Genomic DNA, 25,593 nt, shown 5'->3' on the forward strand with positions numbered 1-25,593 from the left:
CATGGGGTTGCACTCGATGACCCTTGGGGTCCCTTCCAAATCTATGGTTCTGTGATTCTATGGAGATGGATACTTACGGTAACACTGCTTGCCGTCAGCCCCCAGCTCATAGCCTGGATTGCAAGTGCATTTAAAGGAGCCGCGGGTGTTCAGACAACCATGCACACACATGGCTATCCCTGCTACGCATTCATCGATATCTGGACGAAAGAAAGCAGAAGCAAGCTATTTTATGCAGACGAGCTATTTAGATCCCCGTACAAAATTGCCAGCTTGCAGGGGGTGGGACTAGACCAGCCTTTCTCAACCTGTGGGTCCCCAGATGTTGTTGAACTACAACTCCCATCACCCCTAGCTAGCAAGGCCAGAGCTCAGGGATGATGGGAGTTGTAGTCCAACAACATCTGGGGACCCACAGGCTGAGAACCGCTGGACTGGACGAACTTTTGGGCCCCTTCCATCTCTACAGTCCTGTGGTTGCGTGAAATTGGAGCAGAACTGCAGAGAATGTGAGCAGAACAGCTGATGGTGAAGACTGCCATCGAGCCAGAGAGCTTGAATGTTGAGAAACTCATGGCGGTCAAAAGAAACTGCTTCTTCACACAGTACATAGTTAAACTACGTTTAAAGTACGTTTCCGAGCACAATTCAAAGTGTTGGTGCTGACCTTTAAAGCCCTAAACGGCCTCGGTCCAGTATATCTGAAGGAGCGTCTCCACCCCCATCATTCTACCCGGACACTGAGGTCCAGCACCGAGGGCCTTCTGGCGGTTCCCTCACTGCGAGAAGCCAAGTTACAGGGAACCAGGGAGAGGGCCTTCTCGGTAGTGGCACCCACCCTGTGGAACGCCCTCCCAGCAGATGTCAAAGAGAACAACAACTACCAGACTTTTAGAAGACATCTGAAGGCAGCCCTGTTTAGGGAAGCTTTTAATGTTTGATATATCCCAGTATTTTAATATTCTTTTGGAAGCCGCCCAGAGTGGCTGGGGAAGCCCAGCCAGATGGGCGGGGTATAAATAAATTATTATTATTATTATTATTATTATTATTATTATTATTATTATTACTACTACTACTACTACTACAGAACTGGCTATGGACACCAACTTGGATGGTTTTAAAAGAGGATTAGATAAATTCATGGAGGATAAAGGCTATCTGTGGCTACTAGCCATGTTGGATATGATTTGCCTTCACTGTCAGATGAAGCGATGCTTCTGGATATTCAGAGTGGTCCCATTGAAATTAATGGACCTGAGTTAGTTCATTTGTTCTAATTGCTGTTCTCTATCCAGATCTAAAACCCTGTTGTTCCCAGTGCTGGTGGAAAGTTTGCCCATTGCTACCCTCTCTCTCCCCTTCATGGATCACTGCCTTGTCGTGGCGAAGGGGCTTGAATAACTTAGAGAAGCTATGAGCTATGCCATGCAGGACCACCCAAGACGGACAGGTCATAGCCGAGAGTTTAGACTAAATGTGATCCACCTGGAAAAGGAACTGGCAAACCACTCCAGTATTTTGCCAAGAAAACTCCATGGACATAAAAAAGGAGAAGCTTTGAGAAGAAAGTGAGAGTTTCCAATGCATGCTCCGGTTCATGGGGTCACAGAGAATCCAACTTGACTAAGACGACTAAACAACAACAACCCTCTCTCTGACTGCAAAGCTCTTACAATGCAGAGCATGCCTTACCATACCACGGGATCTCCCATCACACTCTTCAGTTTTCTAGTGGGCAATGTGGTGTCCTCCAATAGTCACTGGACTCCCAACACCTGAAGGGCCCAGCCAGCCTGGCTAATAGTCAAGGTTGAGGGGAGCTGTAGTCCATCCAACAACTTATGAAGGGCCCCACATGGACTCCCCAGCTCTAAATGTAGCTGGACACCAGCTCCCATCAGCCCCAGCCAGCCTGGAGAATGGTCAGGGATGATGGGTGTCGTACAAATTATGGAAATAATTAAATTAAAGGTTGAAATGTGTCAGAGAAGGGCTGAGCAAGTAAAGACTGGAAGGTGGTGTTTGCAAGAGAAGCACAGAATGACATGAACACATGAGTTACTGCTGTAACTGTTAAGGATGAAGGAAGGGAGGAAAGTTAAGATGTTATGCCTCCTGACTGAACCAATAGAAGATAGAAGAAGAGGAGGAGGAGTCTTGATTTGATATCCCGCCTTTCACTCCCTTTAAGGAGTCTCAAAACGGCTAACATTCTCCTTTCCCTTCCTCCCCCACAACAAACACTGTGAGGTGAGTGGGGCTGAGAGACTTCAAAGAAGTGTGACTGGCCCAAGGTCACCCAGCAACTGCATGTGGAGGAGCGGAGATGCAAACCCGGTTCCCCAGATTACGAGACTACCTCTCTTAACCACTACACCACACTGGCTCTCCCGAAGTACTGCCATATATGGACATAACTGCCCCTTTCCTTCTCTTTGTTTATAAATGTATAAATGCTTGTGGTTTGTTTTTTTCATATTTGGGGTGCCATCCCTCAACTACTTGCTAGCTGAGGTTGTGTTGCACTGGCTTTGAAACACCTAAATAAACGTCCTCTTTGACTGACAACTGGAGCCTGTATTTTATTGGCTGTCCAGGCTGAACCCACAGGGTGTTGGTTATTTAACCCGTGTATTTCCCCAACAATGGGAGTCATAGTGCAGTTGTACGAGGTTAGTATGGCCCATGTACAAGGATGACGCACAAAGCTGTTATCCAGGAACACCAGGAGAACACCACATCGCCCCCCCCAATATGTTGCTGAACACCAACTCCAATCATCCCTGACCATTGGGTCAACAGTTAGGGATGATAGGAGTTGTAGTCTACAATCAGCAGGGCACCCCATTGGCTACCCCTGTCCCAGGAGTCTCTCTCCCATGCATGGAGCATATTGGACAAGCATAGAATTGGTGGCTGAGGGTTTTTTGGTTGCTGTCTCCCCACCCCCATGAACACTAGAAAGATCTGTATTAATTGCAAGAAGTAAATGGGATTTTTGTTTTTGCAAGCACTTATCTTCTAGGGCAGCTGAAGGCTCATTTATCATCCTCCCAGACCAGACGGAGCAACTAATTATAGCATCTATGGAGATTAGCAAGGCATTTTGCATGGGGGGAACAGGAGGGAAGAGAAAAAGGACAGCTCTGCAAAACTTGTGCAAGAGCCTCATGAGACACCCCGTACCTTCGCAAGCTTTGTTGTCAGCCGCCAGCCTGTATCCAGGGTGGCACTCGCAATGTGCCACCCCACGCCGGCTCTGACACCGGTGCATGCAGCCTCCATTCCTGTCGGCACATGGGTTTCTCACTGGGAAGAGAAGGGAGGCAGCGAGTCATTTGGAAATGGTCCAAAAGGAAGCAGTCCAAGGCAGAGCCTTGGTGTCATGTGCAGAAGATCACAGGAGCATCTCCAGGTAGGACAGGGAAGAGACTCCCCCTGGACAGCCACTGCCAGCCAGTGCAGTCAATACTGAGCTGGATGGAGTCTATCCGCAATAAATAGGTCATCTGCAGAAACCCACAGGCTGTTGCCCAAAATAGTTCTGCTTATGAGAGAGGAACAGTGGGGTGCAACTGCTTTGGATGGAGGCTTCCTCGCATCTTGTGCAGAAGAGAAGTTACGCCGTGCGGGTTCTTAGAACGGCCAAACACCCTTTCCAAAGAACACTGGCAATGGCTTATTCTGCATGCAGTTGTTCAGGAAAGGAAGCCAGGGGCCAAGTCCTTTCTAGTACATTTTGAAGAGGGATCAGCCAGCACTCAGATGCCATAAGAGCTGCAGCTTCAGCTTTCCACCAGTGAGCTCCTGTTCTAGGTTAATCTGCACCCCAGCATCCTCCCCTTTCTGTCTCTTATCTGAGTCCTTCCAGCTGAGATTATCCAGCTGGTTCTCTCACCATCGTTGGCTTTCTCCCCTCCTCTGCTGGAACCAGAGATGACTAAGGGGGAGGGACAGGCGCTTCCTCAGAGATAATTCTGTCTCTTCCCTGGTATGGGAGACTCCCGGGCTTGATTCTATTTCATTTCGCTCCGCTTCCCTCCCTTCTCCTCTTCCTCCAAAGACAAAGCAATCCCTCAAAAGGTGTCTGAAAGAACACCATTACGCACTCCCTTCTAAACACAAACTGGCCATGCAATCAGGGCAGTGCCGGATTTAGGTAAAGGTAAAGGTACCCCTGCCCGTACGGGCCAGTCTTGACAAACTCTGGGGTTGTGCGCCCATCTCACTCAAGAGGCCAGGGGCCAGCGCTGTCCGGAGACACTTCCGGGTCACGTGGCCAGCGTGACAAAGCTGCATCTGGCGAGCCAGAGCCGCACACGGAAACGCCGTTTACCTTCCCGCTGGTAAGCGGTCCCTATTTATCTACTTGCACCCGGAGGTGCTTTCGAACTGCAAGGTTGGCAGGCGCTGGGACCGAGCAGCGGGAGTGCACCCCGCCGCAGGGATTTGAACCGCCGACCTTTCGATCGGCAAGTCCTAGGTGCTGAGGCTTTAACCCACAGCGCCACCTGCATCCCAGTGCCGGATTTACGTATAAGCTAAACAAGCTATAGCTTAGGGCCCCACTCTCTTGGTGGCTCCCCAAAAAATTAAAGGGGGAAAAAGCTTAATAATTATTTCACTATCAATATACTACTTTTTAATTGTATTTCAGTTCAACAATTACTTTGATAAAAATACATATTTTGTTACATGCAAATGGCTTTAGATACCTTTTAGGTCCATAAATTACTATATAACATATATTCAACACAAAAAACAGCAGCAATTTGTTGTTGACAAAGACAGCTGGACATATAAAGGCCCCCATTACCTTCAGTAGCTTAAGGCCTCATCAAATGTAAATCCGGCCCTGAATCAGGGAGCCTCAGTCCAGGCCAGCCTTTCTCAACCCGTGAGACCCCAGATGTTGTTGAATTACAACTCCCATCACCCCTAGCTAGCAGGGCCAGAGCTCAAGGATGATGGGAGTTCTAGTCCAACAACATCTGGGGACCCACAGGTTGAGAACCGCTGGTCCAGGTGATCATTATGAATGAGCAACCATTTCCCGACCACCTGATCTCACTTGGAACACCTGTGCAAGCCCAGGGGGTGGCACACCTAACGGCACTCACAACTGTCTCCTGTTTTCATCAGGACCACCCCCAGGTTTCAGGCAGCCCCTGCCCTACCTGGTGTTCCTGGAGCTTGGACCCAGGGCTGACTGCATGTAAAGTGGGTGCTGTATCATGGAGCGACTGAACCCAACCCTACCGGGAGATGCTGGTTATTGAACCTGGGACCTTCTGTATGCAAATCAGAAGCTCTTACCACTGAGCTACTGCCAGGGATGGGTGAATCTGCTGTCAGTTTGGGTTGCTCTTGATTTCTCTTCTCCCCCCCCCACCCCCACTGTAATTGTGTTAAATTAATCACCAAATGTGAAAACGCACACCAACTTAATTCCAAACAATTCATCCATTTTTTTAAAAAAAACCTGAATTAAAATATAGATACTGGAGACTGCATTTCCACTGTACAAATTTGACTCTGACAATAATATTTTTTTAGGGTGGTGGTGGTGGAATTCCTTATATTTATTAAATATACACAATTCCATGCAAGTAGTCTGCAGAGGCATAACTGTCTCTGATCCTAGAGACAATATATAGCCCTCAGGACCATTTGGGAAGAGGGCAGTAGCCCAGTGGCTAGAGCACCTGCTTTGCAAGCAGAAGGTCCTAGGTTCCATCATTGGCATCTCCAGGTACAGCTGGGAATGTCCCCTGCTGGAAACCTTGAACAGTCCCTGCATGCAAGTAGAGACACTGTTGTGCTACATGGACTAGTGTTCTGATCCATATAAGACATGTTCCTTTGTTCTTATTAAACCAGGTCTTCAATTATAATCATGAGGACTAGGAACTTACTAGGGGAAGGTCCATAGCTCAGTGGCAGAGCAGAAGGTCAAAGGTTCAAACCTTGGCATCTCCTGATAGGGATGCGAATGTCTCCTGTCCAAAATGCTGTGTGAACAATACGGAACTAGATGGACCAAGGGTCCAGGACTTAGTATAAGACAGGCCTGTCATGTTCCTCTGCTTGATCCGAGCCCTCAAAGGGCAGGGGAGACTCACCAATGCAATGCTTCCCATCCTCCTTCAGCTGGTAATTTGGCCGGCATTGGCACTGATGCTGTGAGAGGGTGAGCTGCACACAGTCATGTTCACATCCACCGTTGTTGATAGCACAGGTGTTTATGGCTGGTAAATGAAAGAACAGAGGCAAGATTATGTCAAACTGCAACAGATGAGCGATTGGCCTGATCCAGAGGGCCTTTCTTACATTCTCAGTAATCTGACTGCAGTCATGAATCAACTTCACATAGAAATCTTGAACCAATTGCACAGTAAAATGATAATGACCAACAACATGCAAAACACATAAAAACAATTCCACATATACAGAGAATTAAAGACAATTCCACTTTTCAACTTCAATACAGATACCGACTGCTTGTTGAAAAATGGCTTGCTGAAAAAGGAAGGTGTTCAATAGGTGTTGAAAAGACAACAAAGACAGCGCCCACCTAATATCTAATGCCGATTTAAGGACTCCAACCCTCATCAGTCCCAGCCAGCATAGTCAGTCATCAGGGAGGATGGGAGTTGTAGCCCAAGAACATCTGGAGGGCCAAAGGCTCCTTCCTGGTGCTTCAATGGGAGGGAGTTGCTGACACACTAAAAGCCAATTCTGGAACAAACCTTCTGATAAGACAGTATCTGCAGGAAGCCCTCGTCTGAACAGTTCAGTGATCAACTGAGTATATAATGGGGGACATGATTTTATTCTAGGCATCCTGGTTCCAAGCATCCTGGGCTTTGAGCACCAGAGCCAACACATTGTTGGTTAATTGGGAGCCAATCAAATTCTTTCAGCAGCAGTGCAAAGCTGCTGCATTTTGCACTAGCTACGTGATGTGTGAACAGATGCTTTCTTCAGTCATGTTCTTGTCCACAGCTCATAGCTAGCAAAGAGGAAACTTAACCCAGAGCCCTGGTTTCAGTGATGATACTCCAAGCCAAACTTTGGCTGAACTCAGTGCGGCACTGAAAAAGGACTGGGATGGAGCAAAGCAGTTGCAAGATCCTCTCTGGGAGTCCACACATTCACAAAGTCCAAGGAAGGCAGAGTTGGGGCAGTCCCTTTTCAGACCAAAGGGCCCCATTATCTCCTGGGCAGCCTTTTGAGGGCCACATGGCAGTAGTGGGTGGATCCAAAGGCAAAAGTGTGCAGAGCAACACCTTTGTGCAGACAATTATTTTCTGAACACAACCCTCTCCATCCAGGCAAGAAAGAAGCATGATCTGCTTTGCAGGACACACTGCAGTCAGGCACAAATATCTGAGGGGCAAAGCAAAGCTGGTGAAGGGAGTGGGCTGGGGAGAAATTAACAGGCCGCACAGAATTGCCTGAAGGGCTTTACTTGACCCCTAGTCCTAAGGTTGCCCAGCCGAGGTAAGCCACAGTAGTGGACTTGCCATTTGTGAACCAGACCAGTGTGTCACTGAGTGTGTCACTCCATGTATGGGACTCGTCTGCAGAAAAATGCACTGGTGATATAAAACAGGCCATTCTTTTTGGATCTGCTATCTTGTTTCGTTTTTAAAAGAATGAAAGGAGGGATGTTCTCCTTGGATCGAAATGTCAGCCACACGGTTTCAGTGACATAATCCAAGGCTGCAAACTGGGGGTGGTTCAAGGGACGGAATCCAATTGACAATTTTGTCTGCACGTGGCAAACCCTCTGCCCCACGCTGCCACCTGCCCGGCAGGTGCTGAGGTTGAAGGACAAGTTTTGATGAGGGTTTGTTTAAGGAAGGAAACGGCCAACATGGGGTGTTGATGGCAGGAGGGGCGGCTCCAAGTGCCCCCAGCAGTTCAGACCAATCCAGAAAGAGAGCAAACAGTCAACGGCAATTGAAGCTGCATTCAAATAACTTTCAGTGAGACAAGAAGGATGTGGGAAGCTCGTTTTCTGGCTGCACGCCATGCAGTAAACAAAGAAAGAAAGAAACATTTTATGCAACCAGTCATGCTTCAAAACACCCCAAAGGTACACGCAAAAATCTGCCTTGCTTTTCTGGACTTTCAAAGACTTGTTTCACGTATGGAACTTGAGAAGCTACTTTGTACAGAGTTCAGAACTTTAGTCCATTTACACGCGGGGGTCAAATGCAGCCCCCTAGCCCTCTCCTTCTGGCCTTAGGCACTCTCCCAAGCCATGCCCCCTTACTCAGGCCACACCCCTACCTGACCCTGCTTTGCATCCTCCTTGAATATTTTTGCCAGGCTGGATCACACCTTTTGCTTCTCTGGGTGGAGGACAGAGAGTGGTGTGTAGCCAACTGTACAATGGTAAAATATGCATTTGTTGCTCCGCTCACTTTTGCCTCTGGCCCCGCCCATGTCCAGAATATGTTCCCCAGAAAGGAATGTAGCTCCTGGGTTTCCCCCAACTCTAATTTATGCTGATTGGAAGGGGGAGGGTCTCTACACTGTCTTTCCCAGCTCTTCCTTCCTGGGTGCCCGGGCTGGAATCAGATGCAGGTCAGTATGAAGAAGCAGTCAGTTGTCAGTAAAGTTAACTCTTTATTCAAGGAAACAGCATGCAACTCAGCCACACTTCTGAGTAGGTCTTGCCCCTGTGGAACTGTCCCTGCCTTCCACCCCTTCTAAGGCGCCTTCTCTCCTAGCTGTTTCCCAAGCAGTCTCAAACTGCATCTGCCTGCCTCTGACCTCTGTTCTGCTCTCCTCATTATTCTGTGTGTTCTTGCAGACCAGGGTGGAGGGGAGCTTCTCGCATCAGGAGAGGGAGACTCCCAGGATCCTTCAGCAGTAACTTAACCCCCGCCTCTGCTGCAGCCTCGGAGTCTGAACTGCTCCCTGTCACAGGTTCCTCCTGATCATTAAACCCTGTTGTCCCTTCTGTATCCATCACCTTTGTCCAATCTTCCCTCTCTGACGTCTCCTCAGTGTCCCACCACCAATCCCCTGGCTCCGAGCCTTCATCCTCTGGGATTACCCATGGGGTTACCCCCCCTCCTCTTCACCCAGCGGCTTCCACTGCATTAGGTGGGCTCCTCACATGGCCTCCTCAGGCCCGGTGGTACAGTCCAGGAAAGGCTTTGCCACTTGACTTTAGTGAACGTGTACATTAGCCTTTAAATTCTCTGGAGACATTTATATTTCATGGCCCACAGCCTGCTTCTTCACGCAAGAGACTGGCTGACAATATTATCTTAGAAAGGAAACCATTCAGTGGGTTTCCATAAACAACTTCTGGCAAGCGACAATTATTTGGAAGACAGTTATCTCGAACCCTCTGGGAGACGTCTCCCGCCTCCCTCCCCACAAATAAAAGAGAGGTGCTTTTGGAGAAGGTAATGCCACGTCTCTTGAGTCGGAGGTGGGGAACTTTTTACAACCCAAGGGCCACATTCCCTTCCAGGCAACATTTCAGGGGCCACATGCCAGTAGTGGGCGGGGCCAGAGGCAGAAATGGATGGAGCAACAAATGTGGATTTTGCATTTTAACAGCAGGCTAGTTTTATTCAAAGGTCTGTATAGTTAAAGCTGTGGTTTTCCCAGTAGTGATGTATGGAAGTGAGAGCTGGACCATAAAGAAGGCTGACGGCCAAAGAATTGATGCTTTTGAATTATGGTGCTGGAGGAGATTCTTGAGAGTCCCATGGACTGCAAGAAGATCAAACCTCTCCGACATAAGGGAAGGGAATAAGGGCAAAATCCTGCTTTTGCTACGGCATTCCACCATAGTTAATTGGTAGAGCCTCTGCTTTGTGTAGAGAAGGTCCTTGGTTCAACCACTGGCATCTCTGTGAAGGACTGGAAGAGACCCCTGGAGAGCTGCTGCCAGCCAGGGTAGACACTACTAATCCAGATGGAGTCAGTGGTCTGACTTGGTATATACAAGGCAGTTTCCCACGTTCCTGTGTCCATGGCAGAACATCTACATTGCATGGGGAAGGTCCAGGTTCTCTCCTCAGCATCTTTAGGTAGGGCTATGAGAGCCTCCTGCCTGAAACCCTGGAGAGCTGCTGCCAGTCAGTGTTGGCAGTTCTGGTCCAGATGGGCCTATGGTGCGATTTAGCGAAAAGCAGTTAATGTTCCTGTGGCAGGTGGGGTGATGGCATGATCTCTCTATATGGATACTGTCCTTTCAGAGCTGTTTGGGGAGGACTGTGTTGCTTTGAGCTATATGCTCAATGGGCCATCCCATTATCCCAGCATTCCTTTTGAACAAGAAACATCCAGTTTTGTAAGCTTAGCTTTCATATGTGTGCTTGCTTGCTTGTGTGTTGGTATAACAGCCTGTTTAATTCTGAAATACAAAAACAAGTCCTCTTTAATAGCAAGAACTGGTTTAAGTTTTATAAGGTTTCATACCGGGAGAGGTTATTTTAGATTTAAGATGATCGCTTATTAAACCTTTCTAGTCTTGTTTATCTCCCAGGCGGGCAAAAGTGAAGCCTGCTTTTACCATCATATATATATTTTTTTAAAAAGGAAGGAAAGAGAGAACCTCAACAGCATTCTTTATGAAAGCTTTGAATGTTTTTATTAGCTTTGTTTAAATATATGTGATTTGATTTGATTTTTTTAAGTAGCTACCACCAGGCTCTGTAATATCCAGCTCCTCATTGCCTCAGTCCAAGATGATTGTGCATGTGTGTGTTTTTGTTTTCGTTGCAAAAGAACCGTAAACCACTTTTCCAGCTCCTGTTCCAACAGCCCTTATGCATTGCTCAACAAACATTTTGACCCGACTCAGTGGCTTTGGGTCCCCAAATGAGTTGCCTGGTTAATCAGGGGCTTGTGTGTCTATGCCTGAATGCAAAAGACCAATTCAAATTGTTCTCTGTATCAGGAAAGGTCACACATTACTATTTCGGGCCGTGTTTTGTTTTTTTGCTGGGGGAATCGTTTACAGTAAAATTAGGACATATTTGTGGCTTTTCCCTCTTGCACGCTAAGCCAAGTTTTCTTCTGCAGCTCCTGGAGGCTATTTGGGGATCACAGATGATCCTGGAAGAGCAGCGCACTGGAAAGCAGACACCTTTTGAGATGTTATATTGGGGATGAGGAACCTCAGGCCCTGGCGGGGAGGGGAGGTGAGGAAATGCAACCCTCCACTCCATCAGGCCCTTGGGGTGCTCCCTCCCCAGCCCTGATGCTAGCCCTCCTTGGATTTTTTTTCCCTGTCTGGAATGTATTCTTGAACTCAGAGTACATCCTTTTCCCTAGATGGAGAGTGGTGGGGTTTTTTTTGGGGGGGGGGGCTGTATAAAACTTGTCGTTTAGTCGTGTCCAGCTCTTCGTGACCCCCTGGACCACAGCACGCCAGGCACTCCTGTCTTCCACTGCCTCCCGCAGTTTGGTCAAACTCATGCTGGTAGCTTCGAGAACACTGTCCAACCATCTTGTCCTCTGTTGTCCCCTTCTCCTTGTGCCCTCAGTCTTTCCCAACATCAAGGTCTTTTCCAGGGAGTCTTCTCTTCTCATGAGGTGGCCAAAGTACTGGAGCCTCAGCTTCACGATCTGTCCTTCCAGTGAGCACTCAGGGCTGATTTCCTTAAGAATGGAGAGGTTTGATCTTCTTGCAGTCCATGGGACTCTCAAGAGTCTCCTCCAGCACCATAATTCAAAAGCATCAATTCTTTGGCGATCAGCCTTCTTTATGGTCCAGCTCTCACTTCCATACATCACTACTGGGGAAACCATAGCTTTAACTATACAGATCTTTGTCGGCAAGGTTCTAGCTATCTATCCAGCAGCTGACAGTCCAGTTTGATCAACCCAGGAGCAACTTATGAATGGTTTGATTCCACTACACTCTCCTCCTCCTCCTCCTCATTCACATTTCAGGCTCCACTCTGCTCAACCCAGAAGGAGCACTTACAGATTTGATGTTGGTAGACAGAGAGCTCACAGGCTCAAAAGAGCTGAAGCAGAGGGAGAACACAGCCATCGTGCTTAGTAACCAGTGTCAGAAACTCAGTCTATAAGCTAGGCACCAAATGGTTCCTTAAACCAGTTGCCATTTTGGGGCTAGATGGTTTGAAATTCCTATTTTTCTCCAACACGACTTTTTGGTTCCTGAAATTCGTTCTGACTGTGCAGTGAAAATATAATAGAGAGAATTCGACAGGATGTGTTGATAGGGTGCGAAAGCAGCCAAGAGCTAAATATCGCCAGGCCTACAGATGGTGCCATCCTGGCACCCGGGCATCTTCACTTGGTTGCAAGTGGCCGAAAGCCAGGTGCAAAATCCACCTGGCGATTTTCGAATGCTGTTAGTAACCACCAGAAATCTTCTCCTCCATGAATTGGTCTTTTAAAGCCATTCATCTGAGGAAAGTATCATGGATAAGAACAATAAAAGAGCCAGGCTGCTGCATCGTGGCAAAGGCCCATCTAGTCCAGCCCCCTGTTTTCACAGTGGTCAGGCAGATGCCTATCAGGTTTAAGGTGCTGGTTTTAACCTTCAAAACCCTATACGGCCGAGGACCCTCGTACCTACGGGACTGCCTCTCCTGGTATGTCCCACGGAGGACCTTACAGTCTTCAAACAAAAACATCTTGGAGATCCCAGGCCACAGGGAGGTTAGGCTGGCCTCAACCAGAGCCAGGGCTTTTTCGGCTGTGGCCTCGATCTGGTGGAACGCTCTGTCACAAGAGACTAGGATCCTGTGGGACCTGACATCTTTCCTCAGGGCCTGCAAGACAGAGCTGTTCCGCCTGGCCTTTGGTCAAGGCACAGTCTGACCCCCTCCTTTGGTAATCCTCACAGAACTCTAGCCCAATGGTTGCCATTAATTTGATTTTGAACTGATTTTAAAATGAATTGATTTTATAATGTTGTGTTACTTTTATTGTTGTTATCTGCTCTGAGCCCGGCTTTGGCTGGGGATGGCAGGATATAAATACAATATTTATTATTATTATTATTATTATTATTGGAAACCCACAAGCAGGATCCAAGCACAAGAGCATTCTGCTCTCCTGTGGTTTCCAGCAACTGGTACCCGGAGGCATACTGCCTCTGACAGTGGAGAAAGAAGACTGCCATCACCGGCAGCCTCACCTCCGTGAATTTGTGCAGCCTTCTAAAGCTCTCCAGGCTGGTTGCCATCATGGCATCTTGTGGGAGTGAGTTCCAGTTTTACTAGGCCCTGGATGAAGAAGTACATCCTTTTGTCTGTCTTCAATCTCCCAACAATCAGATTTGTTGGATTTCCACAAGTTCAATATTATGATAGAAGAAGGAAAAAACATCTCCCTATCAGCTTTCATACCCAAGATATATACAGCTTTATAATGCTCCTTCATAAATTATAGCAAGGCCAACTTCTCTGTATGTAAACAGGATTTGTCATAGCTCATTTGGGTGAAGGGGATTTCCTGTTCCCTCTACATCATTTTTGTTCTGAAGGGCTCCTACAGTTCCCCAACAGTTCCCAGTAATCTTGAAAATCACTCTTTGGAAAATCGGGGCAGATTTCTGAGCTGCAATTGCCCAGCTTTGGGTAAACAAGACCACCTTCTTCAGCTCAAAGGGCATTCTGTGTCTCTGCAGAATTTCATTTTAAATCCTAAACTGGAGGAGGACTACTCTAGGGTACAGTGCCCAGTTCTCAATACCTCAGAGTGTTACAACCTGAGCAAATCCATATTTTGACCAAAAAAATTATTCATTTTGGCAACTTTGCTAAATTATATTCTGCCCCACTCAGGAAACTGGTTGAGGGTTTTATAGAACTGTTTCCAGTAGCGCTCTGCCAAAAATTACCTTCACATATTTTCCCCCTGACGCGTTTTCCATCAGTTAATGAGAAAAGAAATTACATTCAAAAAAATATCAAGGGAGGAGGAAATTTCAGGGAGATTTTCATGTATGGGATGTGGTTTTTTTGTTCTGCTTACTTACTTACAAGGTGGCCAGGGGGAGGGGAAATCTTGAATGTCCCTTCATTCTACAAAAATCATTTTCTCTGGCATTCTGCAGGCTTGAACATTAATCCCACTTCCCGAAATCCAAATGAGGTGGGCTACCCTTTAAGTGGGGGGAGGTGGAGAGGCTGCCTACTTTGTGCCTGATAGTTGCTCCCCCCCCCCTTTTTATTAATGCAGAGCATTGGAATGCCAAAAGGGAAGGGAAAGCAAAAAAGCAGAAGTAAACAAACTGAACTCAGGAACTCCCAGGTAAGTTCCGCCCACTATTGTGTGGGCAGGTCGATCCCTCCCCTTACCTGGCCAACTCTATCCTGGCAACGCTTCCCCAGCTGGGATTAGGTAACTGGCAGAGGTAGGCGGCCACCTCCAGGTGGTCAGCCTGGGGGGGGGGGCGAATCCAGGCTGTACTGCCGGGAGCCGCATGGGATTGTGGGGGCTGCACGTGACCACACAAAAGGCGCTCCCCATATGATGTGGGGAGCGGTCATTAACACAGCACTTGTTTTAAATGCTAGAGAGAGCAGCATTTGGCCATCATGCCCCTTACTTACAATGAGTAGGCCTAATGTTGAGTATAACACACTGCTTAGGTCAGGCATGGGGAACTTAAGAGTCAAGAGAATTGTAGGGTTGGAAGGCACCCAGAAGATCAACTAGTCCTGCAATGTAGGAATAGACAACTGTCCCACAGGGGGATCAAACCTGCGACCCTGGGGTTATCAGCACTATGCTCTTGCCAACTGAGCTATTCAGCTGTGACTCTTCTCTTCTCTTCTCATTTCATTTATTATATTTCTATGCCGCTTCTCCCTCACACAAATTGGCACACAAACAATAAACAATGATAACATAATAAAACCTCAAGATTTCAACATAAATCACGAAGAACAATTAACAAATAATCAGCAAAACAAATCGCCAGTAAAACAACCACCTTCTATAAAACGCTATTGACAAGATTAAAACATAAGCTAAACAGCGCAACCACAACAAAAAGTCATATTCTAAGACTCACAAAACACTACAGGATTTGTAATCCACAAAAGACTATTAACAGCATTAGCAAACTAACAACCAAAAACAATAAGCAACTATTTTACTTTTAAAAGACAACTGAAGGGGGCCCTGTTTAGGGAAGTTTTTAAAGTTTGATGCTGTATTGTTTTTAATATTTGGTTGGAAGCCGCCCAGAGTGGCTGGGGAAACCCAGCCAGATGAGGGGGGGGTATAAATAATAAATTGTATATTATTATTATTATTATTATTATTATTATTATTATTATTATTAGCACTGCTGAATGCACACACTCTCTCTTCCAACCCCCATGACTCATAATCTTCCACTCAACTCATCTGAAGACACATACACATAATGCCCATGACAGTAACTCCATTTTGAAGGCTTCAGAAACTTCTATGGCTGGAGGTTGGGGCAGGGCAGGTGGGGAAACGGAAACAACAACAACAACAACAACAACAAACCAGGTGAGGGAAGCTCATCAGGTCTCAAACCCTCGGTGAGTTAGGGACTTCCACGGTGTTATGTACTGAGTTGAACAGGATCCAAAATGCAGCAGTCTGATTAGTCCTAGAACAATAGGATTCAGAATGCAGCAGTCTGATTGGTCCTAGAACAATAGAATTCAGAATGCAGCAGTCTGATTGGTCCGCAGGAGCCACCCATTCCAACTCCAGGTGGAAGTGAATCCGCAACCTGATTGGCCTACAGGAGAATCCCGGAATTAGCCAATCACATGGGGCCCATTGTGTAAATAATGTATATAAAGCAGACATTTCAGGGGAACTGGCATTCCTCACTACTATGAGCTGAATAAAGAGCATGAAATCCACACTGAGTATATTTCACACTGCATGAGAAGACAGTCTCAGGCAGACTGAGCAGATGAGACCAAAGATGGGCCCAATGACTAAGAAGGCAGTTTCTGCATGTGCTGTAGCAATGAGGAGCAGGTGGAGCTCATGAACCTGGAAAGCCAGCTTGTCTAGGAGAAGGAAAACCTCCACTGCTCTGTGGGATATCTTTGGGAGAAGGAAAAGTTAAGGATCAAACGCTACACAAATCTGGAGTGGGGTTGATGGTTGAATTGCACCTGGTACGCCTCTTTCTGGCAACTCCTGCAGCCAAGCTGGTGCCAAAGGTATTGCTCTGCTTTCCTTTGGACCACATCAAGAGGGAGGTCTTGTCGTCTGGGCAGCCCAGGACCTCCACACATATTGCCCAGGTTTGCGCCCCGGGGAGGTCACTTCAGTGCTGCTAACACAGTGGCTTGATTTCACCTCCAGAGGCACACTCCACTGTCCCTCAAGACCGATGGATGCCAACAACCAAAAACTCTCTCTCCACACACAAACCCTGTACCCAATTCAAAACCCTGCACTACCAAAATGTGACTGCTGGACTCTGAGGAATGTGTGCAAATTAATTACCCGTGTGCTGGGCTTGCTTTCCCTCCCCTAAATAATTTTGCTTTCAGCTCCCACCATTCAATCCTTCAAATACATTGGAATATATATAATGCAGCAGCAACAGTTGTTGTTTAGTCGTTTAGTCGTGTCCGACTCTTCGTGACCCCATGGACCAGAGCATGCCAGGCACTCCTGTCTTCCACTGCCTCCCGCAGTTTGGTCAGACTCATGTTTGTAGCTTCGAAGACACTATCCAACCATCTCGTCCTCTGTCGTCCCGTTCTGATTGTGCCCTCCATCTTTCCCAACATCAGGGTCTTTTCCAGGGAGTCTTCTCTTCTCATGAGGTGGCCAAAATATTGGAGCCTCAGCTTCACGATCTGTCCTTCCAGTGAGCACTCAGGGCTGATTTCCTTCAGAATGGATCGGTTTGTTCTTCTTGCAGTCCATGGGACTCTCAAGAGTCTCCTCCAGCACCATAATTCAAAAGCATCAATTCTTCGGCGATCAGCCTTCTTTATGGTCCAGCTCTCACTTCCATACATCACTACTGGGAAAACCATAGCTTTTACTATACGGACCTTTGTTGGCAAGGTGATGTCCTCTACTCCATGGACAAAGCAGCAACAGAGGCGAATGCAATTCTAGGCTGTCTCAACAGAAGTAAATAATTAATGTCATAGGCAATTGTCAGTTACACTGAACTACCCTGGGGCTCAGTTTCACTCAAAGTAGACTTGTTTAAATTAATGGCCCCGAGCTAGTCATATCCATTAATTTCAACGATCTGAGTAGGACTAACATTGAGTGCAAACTTTGTGAAAAATAATTTATTAAAATGAAAGAAATACAAGTATGACTGACAATCAAAATGATTAAAAAGGTAAGCTGGATAAAAGTATATATATAAAACTGGCAGGAAGTTGTTCTCCGCACTCATGAGGAAAAGAAGCTTGTAAAATGATGTTAAATTCTTCACTGCATACATGCCTTGTGTTTTGCTTTTTAATCAGCCTGAGGACAATGGGAGGGTTAGGGTAAAGGTAAAGGTAAAGGGACCCCTGACCATTAGGTCCAGTCGTGATCAACTGTGGGGTTGTGGCGCTCATCTCACTTTATTGGCCGAGGGAGCCGGCATACAGTTTCCGGGTCATGTGGCCAGCATGACTAAGCCGCTTCTGGCAAACCAGAGCAGAGCACGGAAACACCGTTTACCTTCCTGCTGGAGCAGTACCTATTTATCTACTTGTACTTCATGCTTTTGAACTGCTAGGTTGGCAGGAGCTGGGACCGAGCAATGGGAGCTCACCCCGTCGCAGGGATTCGAACCACCGACCTTCTGATCGGCAAGCCTGAGGCTCTGTGGTTTAACCCACAGTGCCACCCGCATCCCTGTTAATGTATCTTCTCTCAACTAACTCGTCCACTCAATTCTCTTTGAGCGTCCCAAAATACAGGTTGCATGTAAGAAGAGGAATACCCTTCCCCGCCCCCACAAGCTAATAACCCCATTTGAACCTTATAGCTTTTCCAACTGTACATGTCGACTGCAAAGCGCTCTGTTTGCATTTGCCATACGGCGTACATTCCAGCTCGGGACAAGTAATAAGAAGCAGAAGTCATTCTCTGGCAAGGCACGCAGCAGGCCATATGCACATGTGAAACAAGACGGGGGGTTGGCAGCCCCGTCGATACAGGATGGGGAATTATACATGGCACATGTCAAGGAGGAAGAATCAAACCAATAACACAGAATTGCATTTTAATACATACCACCCACCTCAGTTGCTAGAAGCCAGGGCTAAAGTTACACTGGTGGGGGGGAGGGGGGAGGAAGACCGGGAGCCCCAGCTTGATTTCATTGTGGCACCAACTTAGTCAAGAAACAGCTTCCGTCTGACTACGCAAGTCTCTTTTTCAAGGTGGACCTTGTCAGCACACAAAAAAGCTCACCGCCCCCATCCCCGCCTATCAAACATAAAATAAAGGCAAAAGAATTGATTCCAGTCCTGCTAAGTTCCCTCTAGAGACAAATGCACAGAATGTTTGTGAGTCCAGGCACTCTTTCAAAGCAGCAACTTGGATTGTAAAAAAATAAATAAACCCAGAGCTGTGAACCGCACAGATTCCAAAAAAAACCCAAACTATGGGACCCATCCAAACAAGCTCCTCATCAGAGCAGACCCACTGAAATTAACAGAACTAAGTCAGACTGCATTTAAAGGCAGTTTGTTCTGTTTTCATGACTTTCCCCTCACTGTCGAGTTCCACGTTATATCTGAGTTTTCAGACAACGTTAAAAGGCACTCCTGGAACTATAGTGGGAAACGGTGGAAGTTCAGCACTCAGTTTTGTGTTACATGAATCCAGAAATAATCTCTTTGCAAATAATATGGGAATGAGTGCTAAGCTTTTTATTTTATTTCATTAAAAAATCATATACCGCTTGATTGTATTAAAAAACAACAACCCTCACAGTGGTTTACAGAAGGAATAAAACAATAACATTTTGGGGGGAAACAGATAAAACAACCGTTTAAAACATTACAAAACAAAACCAAAAAGCCAGCAATAAGCCAAAAAACCACACCAACATTCTAGGTATCTGGGAAGGTTTACCTAAACATAAATGTTTGGGGGAGGTACCAAAAAGAGTGCAGTGGTATCTCGGGTTACATACGCTTCAGGTTACAGACTCCGCTAACCCAGAAATAGTACCTTGGGTAAGAACTTTGCTTCAGGATGAGAACAGAAATTGTGCTCCGGTGGCGTGGCAGCAGTGGGAGGCCCCAATAGCTAAAGTGGTGTTTCAGGTTAAGAACAGTTTCAGGTTAAGAAAGGACCTCTGGAACAAAATAAGTACTTAACCTGAGGTACCACTGTACAGTGAAGCGCCTGCCTTTTAGCAATAGGTAGGGAGTTCCAAAGTTTAGGTGCTGCTATACTAACAGATCAATTTATTGCAAATGAAGAACAGGCATTACTTGTCACCTGTAACTGTGCCAGTTCTGCAGATTTAAGCAGACATATGGGCAAACATGGGCAAGGCACCATATGCCCCTGAGCCACGAAGGCTGGTGTGGTTGGGGAGGAGCATATTACTCAGGCCTCTGTCGGGAACCCAGTGGCAAAGAGGCTTTGGATTGGGGAGATCCAAATCTGCCTCTGCCCCTACTGAAACTCTGCTGGTGGTCGACTGATGCCGATGGAGGTTTCCACAGCTGTAACTGTAGCCTCCGATCCTGCCAGCAAGAGCTCCTCTCTAATGGTGGAAAAATGTCTCCACCCAGCCCTAAAACCCCTGCAGGCAGCAGATCTGTGGGTTAGGATTTAGCTGGGTGTCTGTTGTGTATAAGAAAGACAAAACCTCTCTGTCCCTTTCTCCTCCTCCAATTACACACTGGTTTTGTTCGGTTTCCTCCAGTGAAGTGTTATTCATTTTATTTTCTCTGTGGAGTTAATTAGGTAGCTTTGCTAAGAGGACGAGCCCAAGATGACCTCTGGGTTCTTTTTTGTACCCATCAGCAGCCAGGAACACTCGCCCCTTCAGAATAAACGCACAGTGACCGTGCAGATTCTGGGTGGGTGGGTGGAAAATCTAACCAGCTTCTCTCGAGTTCTGTGGTCATGCCTTTGTGCCCATTGGGACAACAGCAAACCTCAATTCCTAAAGCACAATTCTGGAGACACTGTGCTTTAGTCAGCGTTTGCTGATGAGCCTGAAAGCTTTTGTGGGTTTTTTTATGGCAGCCCAGACACATTTGGATTGGTGGCTCGTTGCCAACTTTAAACTGGAATCTTTTGTACAGTCTTTTTTCTATTATTAAGAATAAAACAAAGGCACCCCCCCTTTCTCTCAAAAATATTCCTGGCACTGCATTTGTTTACTTATTTTGCTCATTAGTTCTGCCAACTGCTTCCTAAAAATGAATTTGCACAACTGACGGTGTCTCAGGACCGAACTGCTCAGGACCGAACTGCTGCATACCCAACCTATGAACTCTAAATTTTCCACTTCCAAAGAATGGGTGGCCTGGGAAATGGGTGGGTGGGAGAAAATAAGAACCCCATACCTTTGAGTTGTGATCATCACACTGAATTGGAAGTACTTCTGAATCAATGATGGCCAATTGATCGAGCAACTAATAGTTACTTCTGGTAACTGAGATCCGTAAGGGGTGGAATTCCCAGGCTGCATCTTCCAACAGCAACAACAATGACTGCATCACAACACACTTTGGGCTGCAATCATCGCATTGGACTGGAAGTACAGACGACTCCCCGCTTATGTGGGGTTTATGTTCTGGGCCCCCAGACACCTAAATGAAATCGCATTAAGTGAGAAGTACCCTTTAAACACCTTCTAAATGCCCTCTCTGCGGCCTTCTCTTCAATCCATACCAAAACATTTGTTGTTGTTGTTTAGTTGTTTAGTTGTGTCCGACTCTTCATGACTCCATGGACCAGAGCACGCCAGGCGCTCCTATCTCCCACTGCCTCCCGCAAAAATATCTACAACCAGAATTGAAGCCCTGGGGCCATATTTGTGTGCATTTCCCCCAATATACTCATTTTTGCAAGCTAATACAATGTATATTGGTAGGTCACTTACACATCTGTAGGAACACTTTCCCCTAATACATTATTTTTGGTACGTGTTGCTTGATTGAAGAACCACATTGCAAAATTCGAACACCCACAAAATTTCAAAAGAGAGTCTTCCTTTGGTTCACATATTGTTTCGAAGAGAGCGAATAAGGTAGTCCCATGTTAAAAATGTGAACCTGAGTGGTTGTTTCTCCCCCATCCTTTCCCTCTGCTGCCCTTCCTCTAGGCAGGCTCCAGACTCAGAAGACCTGTCAAGAATGTTGCTTTTTTTAAAAAAAAAATAATAATTAAAGCCACGTGATTTCAAAGATCAAGTCAGAGCAAATTCACCGTTTCCCTCAGTGTAAATATTTACACAGGCAGAGAGCTGGCTGAATAAGCCCCTTTCATGCCTGTGCAGAAGCACAAGAGAAAGGAGGTAGGGGTTCCTAGGCCCTGGGCGATTTGTATGGTGAGCCCTCCCTTCCCCAAAATCAAGCATTGCTGCTCCAATTAAGTCAAAGCTCCTAGCTTCTAGAGCTCAGTGACAGAGCATCTCCCTTGCATGCAGAAGGTCACAGATTCAATCGTGGGCAACTCCAGTTAGAGCTGGAAGAACTTCCTGCCTGAAACTCTGGAAAAGCTTTGCCATTCGGTGTAGACAAAATTTGGCTAGATGGGACTGACTCAGTTTAAGGCAGCACTCTTGTGTCCCCATTTAAGCAGCTCTTAATTCTGAACCATGAGGACTGAAATCTTACTTTAAGGGAAGATTCTGCAAATCCGGGGCTGACCCTGGAAAACAGGCACACTTGAAGACTCTGATCTAGTCCAACCCCCTGCAATGCAGGAATCTCAAGTACAGGACAGATGGCCATCCAACCTCTGCTTCCAAACCTCCAAAGGATGGAGAGTCCATCACCTCTCCCTGGAGTCCATTCCGCTGCCAAACAGGCCACTGTGAGAAACATGAAGGTGGACTACATGGGCCCTTTGGTTCGATCCAACAGGACTCCTGTTGCCTTTTAGCTGTCTCGGGGGCTGTATATGTGTACACACATGTGCCAGAAGTAGGTTTCAATGTGGCCTAAGGGACTGCTAATACTTTGGAAAAATATGAAAGCTAGCCACAGTGTCTTTGGATCAGAGAGAGCAAGCTCTTTCCCCATCTGAACTTAATTCATCTCCTCTTAAAACGCGTCTGCTTCAAGCGGGTGTATAATGTCCCCATAGAACTACAGTGCACACATTGCATCTGACCCTGCCCCTAAAAGGTGTGAATGGACACAAGTCACTTTCCAGACACGGAAAAGTTACATATTTTTTGGTTTACTGCCAAGTTGCTACAAGGTTTAGAAGCCCCTCTGCTCTCTATTTTTCTAGAAACCCCACACTGCACATACCGGCTCGCCACAATGTTTTCATTCAAATGGGACGCTGTGGGGTTTTGCACCGTTCCGTCCGTCTCAAAGAGAGAAGGCAAGCATAATCCTGGAGGAAGGAATTGGCACAGCTGGAACTATCACAGGCTCCACTAGAGCAAAGACCCTCATGTCTAGTGGCAGGCAGAGAGGGGAGGCCAACAGCATCCTCTGGGATGGGAAGGCCAGCCCAAGACATTTTGCTGACCGAATGAGGAAATCCAAAGATGGTACCCACCTCCATGTGTTCACGATCCACTGAGAATTTCTCCCTCACAGAGGTCCTTGCAATGCCTCAACAGAGCAGGAAGATCCTGCAATCTTTGTAAACTGGCAGTGGCGTAGCTTGGGGGTGCAGGGGGGGCCGGCCGCACCGGGTGCAACATCTGGGGGGGCGCACTCGCACTTGCAGCTCTCTGCCCCTACCTGGCTCCATGGGTTAGGGGGCGCAAATTACTTGCCTTGCCCCGGGTGCTGACAACCCATGCTACGCCACTGTAAACTGGGAGTCTTTGGATTTGTTTGAGGCTTCCTCCAGTATGACTATGAACACTGGTGCTGAGAATCATGGGCAGAGAGAGTCCTCTTGTGCTCTGGTCCTCCCTGTGTGCTTCCTACAGACATTTGGTTGGCTACTGTGAGAACAGGATGCTGGACTAGATGGGCCATTGGCCTGATCCAGGAAGGATCTACTTATGTTCTTATATATGGTGAACCACAGAACAGCAGGCTGATGGGGTTTTTTATCTAGACCAAGAAACTTTTCTGCTACAAAAGCTACATTTTCTATCCCATGTCACTGGTACCATCCAAATTAGGACTCATCCACTTTCCCCTTGCCAGTAAATGGTTTGAGATCACATCATACATTTAAAGCACTATAATTGCACTTTAAGCAGTCATGCCCCCCCCCCCCCGTCGCCAAGAACTCTGGGAGCTGCAGTTTTTATTAAGGGTGCCAAGAGTTGTTAACAAAGCTCTATTCCCCTCTCAGAGCTACAGTTCTGAGTGGCTTAACAGCCAGCCCCTTTTCCCAAGGAATTCAGGGAACTCTGGGCCTAATGTGCATATTTGAAAACTGAAGAAACTGTTGTAGGCACCACAGAGACCACAACCTCTTCCATTGCTCACAACAGAATGCATCAAAACATAATTTCAGCAGAAATTTCATTGGTGACCTGTGCTTTAACTGATAAGTGTCCCTCAGCCATTTCCTGGCTACCCTCTGCTCCACAAATATCTTCAAAACCTGGAGAATCGAATGGCCTTTGTAGTAGAAGGAATCTCTTGGAATCGGAAACGAAAGCAGAGTACAGCTCATCGCTGTGGCTTGAAAACGTCTCACTGGGGCGGAAAGCATTGCTCCATTTGCTTCAAAACAAACCATTAAGAACAAAGTGAGGGTGCAGTGAAACAAATCATCCCAGAGGGGATCACTTTGTCTGAAAAAGCCTCGATATTCCCCGTGCTTTGCCGGCCTCCCACGCGAAGTGAGCTCAAGCTGAGCCCTCGGACCACGGCTTTCCTTTCTCAAATTTCAGAGGGATGAAAGCTGATCTTGCTCAGGAGGAACCAGCCCAAAGCCAGGTGCTTGGACAAAGTCAGGGTCAACTGGGACATCCCAAAACATCGCACTTGCACGTTACAACCATGGAGAAGAAAAAGCAGCGTAGCTTCTTGTTTTTACAAATCCATTACTGCTTCCCTCCTCTGTCTTGTGGTGAGGTAAGGAAACAGGGAGAGGTTTTCCTGTCAAGAAGATAGACACCCCTGTGGACACCATGCACGGGTGTGAAAACTCTGTGGTAAATTTACAGCTCCAGGTGTTTTGTGTGTTTGTTTTTGTGTTTGTGTGTTTGTGGACTCTCCTTCCTTGGAGGCTTCTAAGCAGAGGTTGGATGACCCTCAAGGTCCCTTCCAACTCTACAATTCTATAATTCTATTATTCTCTCTCTCTCTCTCTCTCTCTCTCTCTCTCTCTCTCACACACACACACACACACACGGGGGGGGAGGGCAAGGGGGGAGATTGAATAGACTGTTTCAGAGCTTTTCTACTCCAAAGGTCTGATAAGCTGATTGGTAGCGGTTGACAGAGACTTTTAGTTCCAGAACTATGCAGTTTTCTCATGCAAAGCACCACTCACTGCCCTCTAATAGCAAACCCAAGTGATAAGTGCCAATGATACTTAACCCAAACAGGACCACCAAAAAACTGGGGAGGAGGAGGTGGTCAGCATGTGTGGCAGCAAGCCAAGATTTGCAGAATTATAAAATGCATATGCAGTGGAACCTCTGGTTACGAACTTAATTCGTTCCGGAGGTCCGTTCTTAACCTGAAACTCTTCTTAAACTGAGGTACCATTTTAGCTAATGGGGCCTCCCACCACTCCCGTGCCACCGCCGCACAATTTCTGCTCCCATCCTGAGGTAAAGTTCTTAACCCAAGGTACTACTTCCAGCTTAGTGGAGTCTGTAACCCGAGGTGTTTGTAGCCCGAGGTACCACTGTATATTGTTTCAAAACCGAAGGGAGCCAACATGCAACATTCAAATAATAATAATCCAATTAGCTGCTGGACACACCACCTGATTGACATGTGGAGGAAAACGTTTCGGTAGTTGGACTAGTTTGTAACACAGAGGAATTATTACCTGCCCACATGAGGGGAACATGGTCAATTATGTGTTGTTTATGGACTAAAAACAACAATAATGAATACCGGTCCATATTCCAGTCATGGGATAAATCAGCAAATATTGGCAATTTCTGCTCCCATTTCTGTCAGAAATAATGAGCATCACTTCTAGCCACAAAAAAGCCTGAGGTTTCACCCTCTCTCCATCCCAGAAAGGGAGAGGCAATATCACAGTTCAATGAAACATAGGCAGAAGCACTTGTAAAAGGTGCAGAGTGGGGGTGCTAAGAGCCATGGCCTGAGGGACAGTCCTGGGGGCCAGACAGAGAAGCCTTGAGGGCCACATTTGGCTTGTGGTCCAGAGTTCAGTTAAAAAAAGGTAAAGGACCCCTGGATTGTGAAGTCCAGTTAAAGGTGACTGTGGGGTTGCCATAGGGGACTATGGGGTAGTTCTGTTGAAAGCCGCCCAGAGCAGCTGGGGAAACCCAGCCAGATGGGT

The 25,593-nt window shown here is 46.9% G+C and overlaps 1 protein-coding gene across 5 annotated transcripts in view; it reads right to left on the reverse strand.

Moving 5' to 3' along the window:
• MEGF6 (multiple EGF like domains 6) overlaps positions 1-25,593 on the reverse strand; it is a 211,605-nt gene that overhangs the window by 56,095 nt on the left and 129,917 nt on the right. For all 5 annotated transcript variants that reach the window (XM_083752388.1, XM_083752387.1, XM_083752389.1 and 2 more), the window contains 3 exons: positions 6,126-6,251; positions 3,190-3,312; positions 78-200 (listed from right to left, as the gene is read on the reverse strand). In XM_083752388.1, the coding sequence (XP_083608514.1) occupies positions 78-200; positions 3,190-3,312; positions 6,126-6,251 (372 nt within the window). The remainder of the gene's footprint in view (positions 1-77; positions 201-3,189; positions 3,313-6,125; positions 6,252-25,593) is intronic.

The sequence above is a fragment of the Podarcis gaigeae genome (genome assembly GCF_964106915.1).
Source record: "Podarcis gaigeae genome assembly, chromosome: 8".
NCBI classification, from domain to species: domain Eukaryota; kingdom Metazoa; phylum Chordata; class Lepidosauria; order Squamata; family Lacertidae; genus Podarcis; species Podarcis gaigeae.